The sequence below is a fragment of the Crinia signifera genome, chromosome 7 (assembly GCF_055691185.1).
Source record: "Crinia signifera chromosome 7, ASM5569118v1, whole genome shotgun sequence".
In the NCBI taxonomy this organism is placed as follows: domain Eukaryota; kingdom Metazoa; phylum Chordata; class Amphibia; order Anura; family Myobatrachidae; genus Crinia; species Crinia signifera.
In genome coordinates, this window is record NC_139223.1 from 103,798,183 (window position 1) to 103,816,848 (window position 18,666).

General features: G+C 43.1%; 1 protein-coding gene across 2 annotated transcripts in view; it reads left to right on the forward strand.

Moving 5' to 3' along the window:
• FBXL18 (F-box and leucine rich repeat protein 18) overlaps window positions 1-14,457 on the forward strand; it is an 87,043-nt gene extending 72,586 nt beyond the window's left edge. For both annotated transcript variants that reach the window (XM_083153572.1, XM_083153571.1), the window contains 2 exons: window positions 9,589-9,807; window positions 14,188-14,457. In XM_083153572.1, coding sequence (XP_083009698.1) covers window positions 9,589-9,807; window positions 14,188-14,344 — 376 coding nt within the window. In that variant the 3' untranslated portion in view covers window positions 14,345-14,457. The remainder of the gene's footprint in view (window positions 1-9,588; window positions 9,808-14,187) is intronic.
• The last annotated feature ends 4,209 nt before the right edge of the window (window positions 14,458-18,666 follow it).

Genomic DNA, 18,666 nt, shown 5'->3' on the forward strand with positions numbered 1-18,666 from the left:
TCTAGGAGTCCAAATAGACAGCAAACTGGGATGTGGTGCCCATTGTAATGTAGCTACAAAAAAGGCCAACAAAATTCTGGCATGTATTAAGAGGGGAATGGAAACTAGGGACTCAAGGGTAATTATGCCACTGTATAAAGCATTGGTGAGACCTCACCTCGAGTACGGAGTGCAGTTCTGGGCCCCACACTATAAAAAGGACATCATAGAATTAGAAAAAGTACAAAAGCGAGCAACAAAGCTTATTAGGGGAATGGAGAATTTAAGCTACGGGGAGAGATTAAGCAATTTGGGACTATTTACATTAGAAAAGAGACGTTTAAGGGGGGACATGCTCAACATGTACAAGTATATCAAGGGCCAATATAAGGAACTGTCACATACCCTCTTTTCTACTAAAAAGGAATCTAGGACACGAGGGCATGAGTATAGATTAGAAGAAAAAAGATTTCATTCAGCTAGTAGAAAGAATTTCTTTACGGTCAGAACAGTCAAACTCTGTAACTCTCTTCCCAGAGAGGTGGTAACGGCTGGCTCATTAAATGCGTTCAAGGCAAAGTTGGACAAACATTTACTGGAGAAAAACATCCATGGGTACAAATAAGAAATATAATTTGTCTGTAAAATACCAGAACCTACCAAATCAGCAATGGATATCTATACCAGGTTGAACTAGATGGACGCAAGTCTTTTTTCAGCCTTACCTACTATGTAAGATCCCCATCTACACACATTTATCCTTTTAGTACAGCTGAGGTAGACAACATTGTTTGTACAAAGGCTAACAAACAGGGGTAACTCTACCCCTGCTCTATCACAATCCACTAATGATAGAGATCCTGAGACTTCAGTTTTATTGAGATTCCTGAATATGTGAAATGTTAAGCTTGCATATCCCTATCAGAGTATCTCACTACTAAATTACTTTTGCTTTAAATATCTCTGATGCTGTTGAGTTCCCTCAAATTTAATGAGTTCACATAATTTGTGTAGAAAGAAAAGACCCCAAATCACGCCCCCTAGCTCTGTTATTGCCTAATACATTGATTTCAGAACCAAAGAAATGGTTCTAAAATCAAATAAAAAAATGGATCAGCTAACGATTGTTGACATTTGTGTTTTCATTTTTCAAGACTTTTTCTGCGGCAGTCTCTCAGAAATGTAAGACTTTTTCCACTGTGAGCAAATTCCTAGTTGACTCTTAAGAACGATTTGCACTAATGCATCCTGTCATGGGTATGGAGCATTGGATAGACATAAATTAGGTCGACAAGCATTAGTTCAAGGTCGACATAGGTTAGGTCTACAGAGTTATTAGGTGTAACACACAAGCATTAGGTCGACAGTCAAAATGTCGACATTGGGTTTTTCACTTTTTTTTTTACTGCGCTCGCCATGCTTCTATTCTATGCCATGCTTCTATTCTATGCCATTTCTAGTGGATAGTAGGGCATGACATACCGCCTGTTGGCTCCAAAAAAGGTGAAAAACCCCATGTCGACATTGACTGTCGACCTTCCACTTATCGACCTAATACTTGTGTCGACCAAATGACCCTGTCAAGCTATTCCATGTCGACCTTCATGCATGTTGACATAATGGTGTCAATCTAATGCTTGTAGACCTAGTGACCATATCCCACTGCCAAAATTATAATCATTAATGTTTTTGTATCTCTATTCCCCATATGGTTTAAACAAAGATGTGGTGGAGACAAAATTTTTTAATTGTCCTTGCTTTAAATTTACTGTTAATGTATTTGTTTAAGGTGTGCCTGGTCGACCCTGGTTTTCCAGCCAGGGTTCACCATGTTTGTTTGGTATGGAAAATAAAAGAAAAAGTGTTGAAGCTTCATTCAATGTTTGTTTTCAAACTTTTGTATAGTTGTATCTCTTGTACATTTTTTGAGATGTCATGGAGTATAGGGCATGGTTTCCGACTTGCTTGGATGGGAAGTGCCCCTTCATTTAATCATTAAATTTTAATGGAATTATTAATGATAACCTCATTGGAAGGCTGGAGACAGTTAATGTCTTAGGGCATCTTTTTTGGCAGATTGTGTTTCTGCTCCATTTGTCACAAAATCTAGTGGGGTGGCAAATCTTTTTTCCAAATGGTTATCATTTATGATAATAAATTTGGTTTTACACCCTGAGGGTAGATATTTGCTACTGGATGTTAAAATAGGAGATTCCCCATACACTATTCTTAATATTTGTGGCCTGATTACCCAGGTGCCAGATTTCCTTAATCGAATAATTAAAATGTTGGCCCAATGTGAAGTTAATTCTTTAGTAGTGGGTGGCAACCTAAACATTGTTAAAGACCCTACTTTGGACAAACTTCCCTCCCCAACTGTAGGCACTAGAGTATAGATAATTTTAAGTACTTTTTATTGCAAACAAATTGAACCGATGTTTGGATATTATTTTAACCTGAGGATGAATACCTTTCACTTAGGGTTTCATTCTCACAGATAGACTATATCTTTTTGTTCGTTTTGGCAGATATAGGAGACATATTTGACTTTGAAGCTCACACCTATCGTATTATCTTTTCAATTATCATTCTCTGGGCCCCCTCATTATTCCTGGAGATTCCCATCATATCTTTTTCAGTCTTAACATATCCTGTGATGCGTGGCCACATAATTTCTTATGTTGCTAAAGAAAGTAAAGCTATGAAAGGTCAATATTATTCTCTTCATGGTACTATGAGATCTTGCTTTATGGCGTATCTCTCTGACTCCACTGAAGAGAAATATGTAGCTTACACCCAAGTAGTGTTCCTTCTAGGAACTAGGGCGGGCAGGGCGGGAGGGGGTCGGACCGGGCCGCCGACGTCACTGTTTTGTGCGTGCCCGGGCCGCCGACGTCACAAAAGGGGCGGGCCTGGCCGGCGGCGTCACGTAAAGGGGCGGGCCTGGCCGGCGGCGTCATGCAAAGGGGCGGGACCGGCCGGCGACATCACGCACAGGGGGTGCATCCTGGCCACCTGGACGGCTGTACACTGCCGGTGAAGTGCCGGGCATCGCTAAATACAGCGACGCCGGGCTTCCCCGGTCACAACAGAGGGGACAATGCAGGCTGTTTTAGCTGGGCGCTGCCAGGGGGCAGGGCGCAGCGCCCCGCTAAAACAGTCTAGCGGGAACACTACCCAAGTAAAAACTTGTTATATGACTTTCAACTATCTCAAGCTCAAACACTTCTTAATTATACAAAGAATCGGTATTACAAATGGGGAAATCAAACGGGTCACTTGCTAGCCACTATGAATATCATATCACCCTAGAACCATGTTGGCTCCATTAGGATGAATGATGACTCTCCTTTGCTGGCTAAAACAATCAATATCACTGATACTTTTCATAAATTTTACTCATATTTGTACGCAGCGTATTCCTCTGACCCGTTGTTACTTGAGAAATGAATCACAGATTCTAGATTACTTTCTCTATCTCTAGAGCAAATAGAACTTTTAAAAGCTGATGTTACTGAATAGGAATCTAAAATCACCATCTCCTCTTCTAATGAAGCCTATAGTACTTTAATTCCCAAGCCTGGTCATGACCACATTCAACTGGATTCCTACCCTCCAAAAACACTTTTAAAGCTGGACTCAAATATTTTTCGCCAAATTATGGGTACAAGATTAGTTTTTTATCTGAAATCATATCTCCAAATCAGATGGGATTTGTTTTAATGGATGACATTCAGTCAAAGGTATTCTCACTGCGATTGTGTCGGTAAGGCTGATAAAACAATAAACCATTTACTTATTCTGATGCCATTGTTAAATCCTTCATTGACTGTAGGAGACCTACTTAAAATGTTACAATATTCTATAAATACTTTCCCATGTATCATAATATCTTCCATTGTTCTTATATCTCCCCTACAAAAGGCTTCCATATGGGTTTTCTGGACACTCCAACATGCCCCAAATATAAATCGTCTCAAGCTGATTTATACCATTGCTTATGGTCTTGTCCCGTTATTAAAAGATTTTGGATATAGATTAGGCCTTTTGCTACAGAACATCCAGTCATGCAAGTCCCCCCGGCCAAAGCATTCATCCCTACCGACCAGTCAGCCTGGCCAGGGGCCCTGGGGGAGTGGGGACCCCCCCAATGAAGGGGTCCCCCCCCCTCCAGGACTTACCTGACCAGGCTGAAGCCTGGTACTGTCCCCGATGCCCCTGGGCGGTGGGCATCGGGCTGATTATGGTGTAAAAAAAAAGATTAAACTATTGTTTTTTACTGTGGCACTACAAGTGCCAGCAAGCCTCCCCAGCAAGCTGGGACTTGGAGAACCACAAGTCCCAGCCTGCTGGGCATTAAAGGGCCCGCTGGCACTTGTAGTTCCACAGTTAAAAAAATAGTACACAAAACACACTGACACAAATTTTAAATAAAAGTTTAATACACACATCACACACACACTGATACTTACCTATCTTGATCCCGTCGGTAGGTCGCTGGCTCCGGTGTCGGTGGCTCCGGGGTCGGCGTCCTGTCTGAAGGAAATCCTACTCACCAGGTCCTCCATGGATGGTCTTGTGTCTTCTGTCTTCTTTTCCAGGGCTTATTTCTTTATCTTCTTTCTTCTTCTTTACGCTGCCGGCAGCTCCCGGGACTTTCAGAGCTTCAGAGATGTTTCCTCCTCGACGTCTGGACTAAGAATGAATTCTAGCCAATCAGGAGCCAGTAAAGTCGGCTCCTGATTGGCTAGAATTCATTCTTAGTCCAGACGTTGAGGAGGAAACATCTCTGAAGCTCTGGAAGTCCTGGGAGCTGCCGGCAGCGTAAAGAAGAAGAAAGAAGATAAAGAAATAAGCCCTGGAAAAGAAGACACAAGACCATCCATGGAGGACCTGGTGAGTAGGATTTCCTTCCACAGGTCCACCATGGATTTTCTTCAGACAGGACGCCGACCCCGGAGCCGCCGACACCAGAGCCAGCGACCTACCGACGGGATCAAGATAGGTAAGTATCAGTGTGTGTGTGATGTGTGTATTAAACTTTTATTTAAAATTTGTGTCAGTGTGCTTTGTGTACTATTTTTTTAACTGTGGAACTACAAGTGCCAGCGGGCCCTTTAATGCCCAGCAGGCTGGGACTTGTGGTTCTCCAAGTCCCAGCTTGCTGGGGAGGCTTGCTAGCACTTGTAGTGCCACAGTAAAAAACAATAGTTGAATCTTTTTTTTACAGTTGAATCAGCCCGATGCCCACCGCCTAGGGGCATTGGGGACAGTACCAGGCTTCAGCCTGGTCAGCTAAGTCCTGGAGTGGGTGGACCCCTTCATTGGGGGGTCCCCACTCCCCCAGGGCCCCTGGCCAGGCTGACTGGTCGGTAGGGATGAATGCTTTGGCCGGGGGGACTTGTATAAAAAGTCTCCCCCCGGTTGTGACATTACCCTGCTGGCTGGTTTTGCCTGGGGCTGGTTCTTAAAATACGGGGGACCCCTACTCATTTTGTCCCCCGTATTTTGGGAACCAGCCCCAGAGCAGGAGCCTGGGGCTGGTTGTTAAAAATCGGGGAACCCCTATTTGTCGGGTTCCCTGATTTTTAATTACCGGCTCCAGGCTCTGTCAGCCTGGTGCTGGTTTCGGCTGTGGGGGGGACCCCACGCCGGGTTTTTTTTTTTATATTTATTTATTTTTCTATTTTTTTTTACACTCTGCAGCCTGCACGGATCTGACTGATCCATGCAGACTGCTAGAAAAATTCGTATTAGCGGCCGTATATATGGCCAGCTAATACGAATGAATACGACATCGGAGGGTTACAAAGCAGTCGTATATGACTGCTTTGTAATTTCCCCTCCGGAACACGACTTTGCATACGACTGAAACAGTCGTATGCAGTCGTAGGGGAAATACCATACGAAAAACTAGGTTTTTCATATTGGTAAATTTCCCCCATTGTGTCGGGCATGGCAGTGTGTGGCATAATGTGTCAGGGGCATTATGATGTGTGGCATAATGCGTCAGGGGCATTATGGTGTGCGGCATGTGTCAGGGGCATTGGGGTGTGGCATAATGTGTCAGAAGCATTGCGGTGTGTGTGGCATAATGTTTCAGGGGCATTCCCATGTGCGGCATGTTGGGCCTTATGGTGTGTGTCAAAATGTCTGTGGCATTATGGTGTGTGCCATAATGTGTCATAAACATTGTGGTGTGTGGCATATTGTGTCAGGGGCATTGCGGTGTGTGGCATAATGTGTAATAGGCATTTTTCCGTAATTAACCAGATTATTATTATTTTTTTTACATTTTAGTAGCTCTTTAGGAGGTTTAATTTGTCTCAAGTAGCTCACAACCCATTAAGGTTTGAGACCACTTCTCTATGGTACATTTAATAGTCTAAACTAGTTCTAGGTTTCCAATCCCTTCTCTCAGCAGCATTTTAGAGCCAGTGAAATAATGAATTACTAGTCAACAAAATTAACTAGAATTCACATCACTGATACCCCTTTCACATTGCACATCAACCCGGGTTATTGACAGTCTTACCCAGGTTGAGGTGCGATGAATATCCTGGGTCGACCAACCCGGCAATTCAACCCAAGTTAAAATAAGGGTTAAACCCAGGTAACCCTGTATATAATGGGTGTCCCCAGTTTATACTTTTGGCATTGGAACTCTACCTGCTACATGGTAAGACATAGAACTGTGCTTTCTTGCAAGCCTCTTGACTGTTAAAGACTCCATTCAATTAGCTACTTACTCTGGATACCCCTCTGACTATATCATCCACCCACGCGACTGGACCACTTTGCTCCCTTATTGCTACAAATATAATCTGCTGCTCCCTGAAACATGTGTAATCTAATTAGATTATTTTTATATTGAATTTACCACTGTTTTAATACTGCCATTTACTTATATTTTCTTCCTGTTACCTCACTGTATGTTATACCTCTACTATATTTGCCCATTCTCTCTATCTGCTGCCTCGTGTCCTGACCATCCCTGCCATGCTCACTTTTTGCCTTCAGGTCTCCTTAACTGCACCTCATGTCACCTGTCTGTCTCCTACTCCTTCAAGATTGTAAGCTATATGTACGGCGCTGCGTACCACTTGTAATGCCTTTGACTATTGTTGTGTACTTGTGTGCCAGTAAAGTTGCTATTATACGTTTCTCAGCAAATTACGGTTCCAATATCCGGTATCCTCAACCATAGTCATATGACTTTATTTTGATAATGGACTGTAAAGAACTTCTGTGTGTTATAAATGTTGTTATTATCTCACATAACCAGATAGTTTTACTTGAGGTTCAAACATGTATACATGTAGTACAGTTACAGTCGGAAAAGGACCACCATATTTATTTATTTACAGTTTCTTATATACGCAGCAGATTCCGTTGCGCTTTACAATTGTAAATAGAGATAAAACAAATTGGGTAACAACAGACAGACTTGGAGGTAAGAGGGCCCTGCTGCAATTCAATAGGGACATAGGAGGGAAACACAAGGACAGACACCAGTAATAGGTCCAGAAGGGAAGCTATATAATACAAAAGTTCCTCAGAGGGTTATGCGTATGGAACTTAAATATTGATAGGCTTGTCTGAAGTGGTGAGTTTTCAGGGAACGCTTGAAAGTTTGGAGGCTAATGGAGATTCTAATTGTGCGTGGAAGGGCATTCCATAGAGTGGGAGCAGCCCGATGAAAGTTCTGTAATTGTGAATGGGAGCTGGTGATCCATGCAGAAGAGAGACGCAGAACGGAGTGGTCAAGATGGGAGATATTTTGTGATAAGTAAAGAGATATAAGCTGGTGCAGTATGGTTAATTTATTTATTAACAGTTTCTTATAGATACGCATACATATTCCGCAGCGCTTTACAGAATATTTGAACATAGGTATATGCTAGTAGAAGGGTTTTATATTGAGTACAGTAAAACACAGGTAACCAATGGAGGGACTGGCAGAGCGGATCAGCAGATGATGAGCATCTTGCTTTGAAGAGCAGCCTAGCAGCAGCATTTAAAATGGATTGCAGTGGCGAGAGTCTGTTTTTGGGAAGACCAGTTCGGAGACTATTGCAATAATCAATGCGGGATATAATGAGTGCATGGATAATAGATTTAGTAGTGTCTTGTGTGAGATAAGGAGCCCATGCACGCTCCATTCTGGGCTTCCGTTCTGTACTTTTAAAGTATACATCGTATCGCATCGCATGCCTTGTGCATGCAATGCAATACTTTTTGTACTAGCTTTACATCGTATGTGCAGCACATACTTTTTGTACTGTACTATGAGATGCCGCGGGAGCGCCCATCTCATAGTACAGAACGGAGGGAGCAGGAACGGATCTGTTTTTTAGATGCATGTAACATGATTTGGTGACAGATTGAATGTGGGGAACAAGGGACTGTTCAGAGTCGAGGATGACTCCAAGGCAAATAAGCTTGTGGGATAGGGTAGATTGTCGAGTTGTCAACAGTGATGGAGATCTCTGGATGGTATCTGTTCTTAGCTGGTGGGAATATAAGTAATTCAGTTTTGGAAATATTGATGACATTTACAGCCCAGCAATGGGAGTCTCCTCAATTTTCCAAATGTAACAATCACTTGGAGATGCAGTTTAAATTGCTTCATACAGATGCAGCCACTCTCATCTAGACTGCATCGTGCCGCATGCTGGAAGGTGCATGTCATAGTCCTACCCACAGCCAATTATGATTACATTGGCTGGCATCCCTGAGTCACATGTATGACTCATTGCACCAAATGGCACTAGCGGCCGCGATGTAGCCATGAGCGTGACTACATCAGTAGATTATATTTTACCCCAGCCAAGTTACATACAATATGGCCCTTTCATTCTTATAGTTCCTTTTTCAGGAATCACTCTTTCACCTCTACCCGTGTGACCTTCCTGAAACAGACATATATTTGTGGCATATCCTGATAGTTGATAGAGCTATCATTGCACAGAAATGGAAATTCACGTTCTCCCCAGTTCTTTTTTTATAGAATTCTACATAAAATCTTTTATGCTATTCAAATGAAAATCTTAGGGGTAACTTACTCCTTTTCTGCCTCCTCCCCATTAGCAAAATGGTTTAAATGAACAAATGTCTTATTGATGGGGTGCCTTGATGCTCCTTGAGAGCCCTTGAAACAATTCTTAAGTTTGCATGTTACCTGAGCAACATGTTTTGTTTGTAGTAATACATTTTGTTAGATGTATGTATATTTTATGCTATTTGTGATATGATTCCCTGCTCAATTCTATTTTTTCCTTTCTGTATCCCTTTCCATTTATGTGTTTTTTTTTTAGTTCACTTACATTGCATAAACTCAATAAAGGCTGTTGATGAAAAAAACATGTACAGTATAATGTAAACCAATAGGCTTAACTCCTCCCTATCTCCCCCGCCCACAGCCTAACCCACCCCCTTACAATAGTACCAAACATTCTCTACCCACCGCCTAACCCTTCCCCCCCTTTAGGGTTAGTTCAGTGTAGCACTTGCTACCACTTGTATTTTTTAATAAGCAAACTGTATAAATGAGTTATCTTAATTTGCTGTTACCATTTTTTTTAGTGGAATTTTTGTTTTCCTTCTCAGACTGGAGCAGCCATATTTTCCAGCTAATGAGAAGTTCTTCCTCGCCCTTAGTCACTGTTCATCCCTCCTGCGTCTGTGCATTATTTCTCGCAATGGAAGCTTCCAGAATGATGCAGTTATGTCATTTGTCTACAAGTGTCAAGAGCTAGTCATGTGCCATCTATTCACTGGAGAGACTCTAACCGCTTGTAAGAGCTTACAGCTTGGTATTCTACAAAGGTATGTAAAATGCTGAGATGTAATGTTCAGCTGTAAAATAAGCTGTTATTTAAAAAATTATTCTAGGGTGGGACTAACTTTTTAACTGTAATCCTAGTTTATTTTTCTTACAAGTTTGTATGCCAGATTTGGCGGGTTGGAATGAGAATCTGGTAGTGGATGAGAGCAAATAACAATCGACCATTTGCTCCCAAACACTGAAAATAGAACAAAAAAATTGTCTGAATGACCGGTTGTGTCCATTTTCCAGTGTTTGAGAGCAAATGGTCGATTTACTCTTATTCATTACCGGATTTTCATTCTGACCAGATGATCTGCCAGATATTTGTAAAGTGGGTACTTACCACAGCGCCTGGCTACGCTACTTTTTCAGCGTAAGCTAAGCTACATTGTCAGCGTAGCCCAACGGCTGCCTAGCGTAGTTAGCATAGTGACTCCGCGGCAGCCCAACAGCTGCCTAGCGTAGTTAGCATAGAGACTCTGCGCCAGCCCTGCGTAGTCGTATCCCTGGGAGCTGCAGGTCTGTAACTGGCAAGCCTAGTGAGCGCCTCTCACACAGCGCCGGTAACTGCCAGATCCCCTGCGCTGGCGGACACCGGCAGAGAGGGGATCATGTGGGCGCCGGCGGAGAGGCGCTCCATCTGTCTGCCCGTGTCCATTTCAGGGAGACGAGGTGAGGGGGTTCGGTAGCACGTGCATCTTGTGCACAAAGGGGGGGTGTGGGCGCAAGTGCGTCTCATGCACAATAAAGGAGGCATTTGCGAGTGCTCCATGTTACATACTGGCAAATACCTCCTTTTCAAACCCCCACTATCCATGCCAGCCTGAAGCGTGGCGAGGGGACGCGTTACGCTTCACCCCGACCTGTTCATACCCCCACAATCCACGTCTGTGTGGAGTCGATGTTATCAAGTGAGCCATCGAGTCCGTAGGGTATTAAAATTCGAGGCATTCCGGATCTGTCTGCATTGATCGCCTTGTGGAATATGTAACTGTCCTGTTCACAAAGCTTCTACTGACAGTTCATATTTCAGACTTTCTACTGGACCATGTACACCGTGTACCGAAAGCCAAAAGAGGCCCCACGGGACACACTGATGATGTTCCACTATTTCCATATAAAGGAACGTGTTCTATCGTGTGCTATCCTGGGAGATCTACAGATTTTCGGGGACCTTTCCGCTTCCACTCTAGCCCTAAAAAGATCCTAAGAAGATGAACTTTGTGCATATTTACTAGAGCAGCCCAAAAGGTTAAAAAAAAGGAAGGATACAGGTCCAACAGAAACCGTTGTGGATAGTATTTGTATATTACACTTAGGTGTTCATTTTCTAAGATGGGAGTTCTGTTGAAGATGGGATGTTGCCCATAGCAACCAATCAGATTACTTATTAATTTAGCACCTTCTGGAAGATAATAAATATACTCAGATTGGTTACAATCGGCAACATCCCATCTTCAATAGAACTCCCATCTTGGTAAATTTACCCCATAGTCTGCAGGACATTGGCTATCACCTCTAACTAAGGGCCCCAACTATGCACAATGATACTAAGAGTACCTGGGTAAATAACCTTGAGAGCGACTATTTTTTTGCATGCAAATCTATATATACTGTGTGTGTGTATATATGTGTGTGTATGTGTATATGTGTGTGTGTGTGTGTGTGTGTGTGTGTATATGTATATATATATATATATATATTATATAATGAAGTGGTACTAGCGCTGACAATGTCCCAATTGTGGATCTATAGGTCATTAAAGTTACACAGTCCTGTGTTAGCCTTCAAAAACACTTCCCCTCCTTTTTAGGGCGGCAGCTCCTCTCCTATGGGTTGCTGTTCCCAGAAACCCTGTACATGTAAATCTGAAAAAGAATGAGATGGGCGCCTCCTAGTGTAGTATTTTATTAGTAACAAATTAGACTCCCTTCACCACATGGAGACAGGACGGCACCCCAATATTAAAAGGTGTACTGTTTTTAGTGGTATCCCACCACTGTTCTATGAGCGTGTTCAAATACAAGTGTCACTGGCTTTTCAGGAAACCTTTGTGGTCGTATTTCTCTCTCTCATACACTCTTCCTCTCCCCGGTATTTAGCACCACTTTTGCTCTGCATCATTTTCTCCTGGAAAGAGGATACATTTGGGTGTTTGTGTCCTTCTGTTCTTCAGTGTCTGCATGGTACCTGTGTTTCACACACAATGATTGAAGCCTAAGTGCAGGCTGAATGAATCCAGACAGAATACACTGAAATACAGGTACTGTGCAGAAACTGAAGAACAGAAGGACACAAACACCCAGATGTATCCTCTTTCCAGGAGAAAATTATGCAGAGCAAAAGTGGTGCTAAATACCGGGGAGAGGAACAGTGAGTAGTAGTATTAGTAGTGTATGTTTTTATGTAATTTAATTAAATATACTAGTGTTTACCTTTTTTGAAGTTCAAGTGTTATTTATGTTGCTTATACTGTCAAAAGGAAAGAAGAAACGGTACTTCTGTAGTTTCACGGCGCCGGAAGTGCAGAGGCTCGCGTGCCGCTCTAGCTATGAAACTTGGCAGCCTGCCAGAGGCTCTGTTTCACTGTGCGCGTGCCGCTCTAGCTCTGTCTGACTGAGCTTGTGCCGCTCTAGCTGTACGTAAACAGCGTAGCGGCCGGCCAGCAGCAGCAGCGCTGCCCAGGTGCTGACAACGGGCACCGCTGACAACGGGGATATGTTAAAGTGGACACCCCGGCACAGCGATGCCGGGGCTTCTAAACTGTACGCAAGATTCAGACGCAACTGCGTCTGAATCTCGAGTCACATAGATAGCCGCTAAGAAGCCGGAAAGCCTGGATTCAGACGTGGCCCTAGGGGAACACTATTGAAACCCACCCTCAGTGCCACTAGTGGACGCCACAGCTGTGGACCGTGTAAATCCCACTATCCACGCCCACCCGAAGCGTGGCGAGCCCCGCAAGCGGTACGCGTCCTACGACCTTTTCATACCCCCACTATCCACTTCGGCGTGGAGTTGAGAATAGATTAGTGTGGCGAGCGCAGCGAGCCACCGAGCCCGAAGCGTGGCGAGTGGACGCGGATACCTTCACAGCTATCCGCGTCCCCTGGCGGGCTTCACAGGTGTCAGCGTCCGCTCGCCACGCACCGAGCCCGAAGCGTGGCGAGCGGACGCTGACACCTTTGAAGCCCGCCAGGGGACGCGGATAGCTGTGAAGGTATCCGCGTTCCCTCGCGGGGCTCGCTGCGCTCGCCACGCTTGGGGCTCGGTGGCTCGCTTCGCTCGCCACACTAATCTATTCTCAACTCCACGCCGACGTGGATAGTGGGGGTATGAAAAGGTCGTAGGACGCGTACCGCCGCCGCTCGCCACGCTTCGGATGGGTGTGGATAGTGGGATTTACACGGTCCACAGCTGTGGCGTCCACTAGTGGCACTGAGGGTGGGTTTCAGGCTTCTTAGCGGCTATCTATGTGACTCGAGATTCAGACGCAGTTGCGTCTGAATCTCGCGTACAGTTTAGAAGCCCCGGCATCGCTGTGCCGGGGTGTCCACTTTAACATACCCCCGTTGTCAGCGGTGCCCAGGCGCTGCCTATTTCACTGTGGAACTACAAGTGCCACAGTGACATTGACCTGTCAGCGCCTGGGCAGCGCTGCTGCTGGCCGGCCACTACGCTGTTTACGTACAGCTAGAGCGGCACAAGCTTAGTCAGACAGAGCTAGAGCGGCACGCGCACAGTGAAACAGAGCCTCTGGCAGGCTGCCAAGTTTCATAGCTAGAGCGGCACGCGAGCCTCTGCACTTCCGGCGCCGTGAAACTACAGAAGTATCGAAGAAACAAGTACAAAATACGGTACTTATGTAATATCTGGGCTCCCGTTTTTCTTATGAGACCGTGTCCCCTTGCGGGGCTCGCTGCGCTCGCCGCGCTTCGGGCACGGTGGCTCGCTGCGCTCGCCACACTATATAAAATCAACTCCATGCATAGTTGGATAGTAGGGGTATGAAAAATGGGGTGCATTTAACATGGGAGCCCAGATAATACATAAGTACCCAAAATACAATACAAAATAAAGTTCTGCCTACTGTATGTAATATTGTATGTATTTTAATTACTAATAGTACTTTTAATTAGTGGTGAATTAGGATTTCCCAAACAGACCTAAGTATATAGAATGAGGGATTTTAAATACTAGCTTGGGTGAAGGCACTATCCATAAAATATTAGCCCATTATATTACCTTTGGGTAAGGAAGGGTTACACTTAGTTCACAGGGTTTTTTGATAAATATCTAGTTCTGCATTAAAGGTTCACTTGCTGAGTACGGTGTAAATTTGTACAAGATACATTTAGTCTGAATTCTTTCTTTTCTAGGTTCTCCGGGGAACGCCCAGCACTAAATGTTGTAATTTTCCCCTTACTGCATGAAAATTTGGCAGAGGTGATCCGAGATGTACCCATGATGCATTTGGATGAAATAACTTTGTTTAAAAGTAGAGTGGCAGAAGAGCCCCCAAAACTGTGGCACTAGTATTGCAACTTGGAAACAGCTGGACAGAAACATCATTAAAAACAATTCACCAAATATTTGCACTGTACAATACAGAACTGATTATGTGAGCTGTAATAAACTGACTACATGTATATGGTTTTGCTAGCTTTTTCACATTTGTTCTATGATTTGCAACTAATTGCAATGTGCATTGCTATTCTCCCTTGGGTTTTGGTATGTTTTGTCAAAAAATCACAATGTCTGCATGTGCAAAGTGTAGCGTTTCATATTCAGATACAGCCACAGTTGCACACTACCAGAGGCATAGCACCCGAAACAAGCTCATGTTGCTGTGACTCCCCCCACCATATAGGCGGACAAACATTGTCCCTCCCTTACAGGGGAAAAAAGCACACATAATGTCACCTGCATGAGGGAAAAAATAACACTTTGGGTCTTTTTTTCCCCTACAGTATTTTAACCTTAATAACAAAAATTTCCAGTCCAGTAATTTTGACCCCCTCACAATATTGTTTCATCCAGGTTAGGCCAAAGGTTGGCTGGCTAAATGAAGAGAAGAGAGTAGGGGCACAAACAGGAGGGGAACAAAAACGTACTGTATACTTCCCAGATGGTATACTGTAGATTCAAAGAGCATAATTACTGTACGTAGATAGACTGTTGTTAGAACATGATCATTTGATGAAATTTGCTGTTTATAGAAACAGAAAACATCACTGATGCATACAAATTAAAAAATAAGACCATAAATCCTAGTAAATCTGCATCACCAAAACCTGGCATACATGGCACTGTATTAGTCGATTTTAAAATGCTTCCAATACAATTAGTAGAACAGATTGGTATGAAGGTTAACGTGGCGCTCGGTAATTTGAGGTTCGCCCTTCTGAGTAACCCTGGGGACCCCCCAATAGAAACACAATATAGACAAATGGAACTCAGGTTTTAGGCGCTCTTCATATGGGCATAGATCAAATCCAAAAATATAAAAAATGTATGGAGAAATACTTCCCTTAACTCTAGGGATAGTGGCTCCTGTTGATATTTCCTTTTTCTGAATCCTCCTTTCTCCTCTCAGGTGAGTTGAGGAATATGTGAAAGAAAATACGGTACTTCTTTACTTTCACGGCGCCAGCATGGCGCCGCGCGTACTTCCGGGTTACGCTCGCCACTAACTAAGTAAAATAAACTAAGTTAACGCCATGCCAACATGGATAGTTCATACCTCCACTATCCATGTTGGCATGGAGTTGATTTTAATTAGCGTGGCGAGTGTAGCGAGCCACCGAGCCCGCAGCGTGGGCGAGCGAAGCGAGCCCCGCAAGGGGACTCTGACGCGCGGCGCCATGCTGGCGCCGTGAAAGTACAGAAGTACCGAAAATACATATATATACAATGTATTATATCCTTCCTCTTGATATTGGAAATATTAGTCTGAAAACATTTAATGGGTCTTTTGGGTAATGTAAATGCGTACCCAACTCACTATAAAAAGTGGATAAGTAAATATATCAAGGTATCTTTCTACTGGGTGACGCACCCGTACTCACGATGTATTCCGCTGTGTGAAGCTTACAAAGGTTTCTTTTCCACTTTTTTATTGGTATACATAACAGTAAAAAAAAATCGAATTTAAAATATTCATCAAAAAAGTCCTGTTTGAACCACAGTGAGGAATCAGATGGTGATAATGTGGAGTCAACACCCCCAAATGGTATTCCGGATCCAGATGGTAGTGGACTGACACATAGACACTCACCCAATCCCGGTCGCAGTTCAAACCATTTTAAGGAAAAACATAGCTGCTCCATCAACTCAATAAAAATATTCTTGGGAATACAAAAAATTATAGCTAATTGGAGAGACCGTAATATAGAAAAAAAGATTAGCCAAAACGGAAATTAAACTAATCTACAAATTTAAAACGGTCAACCCTTTAGGTCTCAACCAAGACTTCGAATTGAATCGGTTCTTATAATCTATCAGTTAAATTCACTTTATAAATTCACTTCATGGTCTGTTTATTTTTATTTGTGTTTTAGGAATATTTTACTTATTTTTAATACACATATTATTATGTTTTAGAGAAAAAGACATCGGCACTTTATACACTCTTAGGTGAAATATATTATAAGAACAGAATAAAGGATGAAGGCATCAAATATTGTAGATGGACAAGACAAAAAGGCGGAAACAAAAAAATCAACAACCTCCGTTCTCAAGGGACATGGAATCCGGCAGACATACTTCCAGGAACATGCGGCCTGAAGTTACTGGAAATGATGTCACATGCGGCCGGAAGTTAGACCATCTAGAACACGCGGCCAAGAATGTACCGAAAAATGATGTCACACACGGCCGGAAGTTACATCTTCTAGACCATGCGACTGAGACACACCGGAAGTAATGTCATAGGGGGCCGGGAGATCACGGAGCCGTGCCGCAAGAACGAAGGACAGCGACACTAATAAACAACAGCCCAAAATAGGAGCCCTTGTTAACACAATATGAGAGGAACAATTAGTTGTACATCTGGCTGTTTTATATAAAATGTTTAATCACTGCCTGTACTTCCGGTTTTGGGAAACCGGAAGTGGGAGGAGCATTAACATAAAAGAGAAATCTGCAGACAATGATCTGAGCCCTGGCGAAGAGACATTCTGTCTCAAAACATGTTGACTCAGATCTGAATGTGTACCTACTGGAGGACTGCGACCGGGATCGGGTGAGTGTATATGTGTCAGTCCACTACCATCTGGATCCGGAATACCATTTGGGGGTGTTGACTCCACATTATCACATCTGATTCCGCACTGTGGTTCAAACAGGACTTTTTTGATGAATATTTTTAATACAATTTTTTACTGTTGTGTATGCCAATAAAAACCTTTTTTAATGGAGACATAAGAGGAAAAGAAAAATGTGTAAGCTTCACACAGCGGAATACATCGTGAGTATGGGTGCGTCACCCAGTAGAAAGATACCTTGATATATTTACTTATGCACTTTTAACAGTGAGTTGGGTACGCATTTACATTACCCAAAAGACCCATCAAATGTTTTCCGACTAATATTTCCAATATCAAGAGGAAGGATATAGTACATTGTATATATATGTATTTTCTTTCACATATTCCTCAACTCACCTGAGAGGAGAAAGGAGGATTAAGAAAAAGGAAATATCAACAGGAGCCACTATCCCTAGAGTTAAGGGAAGTATTTCTCCATACATTTTTATATTTTTGGATTTGATCTATGCCCATATGAAGAGCGACTAAAACCTGCTTCCAATACAATGTTTGTTTTACTTATACTTAACATAACACTAAAATCAGAACATAAAGACAAGACAATAACCATCATGTCAGAAATTCTGAATGCATGTCCTTATACATGTTACACCACATAGTAGTACTCCTTATACATGTTATGCGACACCGTAAACCCCTTATACACTGTACATCTCACATTAGAGCTCCTTTTACATGTGACGCCACTAAATAGAGCCCCCTATTTAGGTTACACCACTGTAGTATTCCTTATAAACATTATGCCACAGTAGCGTTCCTTATACACAGGACACCACACTTCAGAGCCTCCAGTTCATGTTACACCACAGTAGTACTTATACCTTTTACGCCAGAGTAGTATAATGCCCTAATGAGTATATTTGTTACACAGCCTGTGCTGTAGTAGTGCAGATGCCAGAAGCTGTATCTGTCAATACTGAGAGGGTACAGTGGGAGTGCCTTGGGTAGCCCTGCTACGGCTCCAAATGCACAATGCATGCTGAGTGAATGGAAAGAACCCCAGCAGAGAACTTGATGCAGCCTGGTCTCACACACCATTTTTTTCTGCTCTGCACTGCTCCTACTCTCGCATAGATATGAATCATGTTTCCCACTCTTTTACATCTTCAGTAATTGATGCAGGCATTACCCCATTTATGTGGACTGACCAGGGGCAAAATGTAATAGGGTGCAATTTTTAGTCCTGTTTTAAAATCGCATGAAGTATGGTTTTTAGTAATGAAAATTGTGCGATTTTTAGTAAATGATAATGTGCAATTTAAAAAAAAAATTTAGACATGAAAGTGTGCAGTTTTTAGTAAAAAAAAAATGTTGTGGGGTCCCCCCTACTGAGCATAACCAGCCCCCGGGCTCATTGAGCTGGAGCTGATTCCAAAAGTATGGGAAACAGAAAGAAAAGGGTTCTCCTGTATTTTTGAAACAAGCCCCGGACTCTTGGACCAGTCCTGGTTCCATAAGAAATGGGGGTCCCCCGTATTGTGGAACCAGCACGGGCTCCAACAGCCTGCGGTGTCATGCCACAGCCGTGAG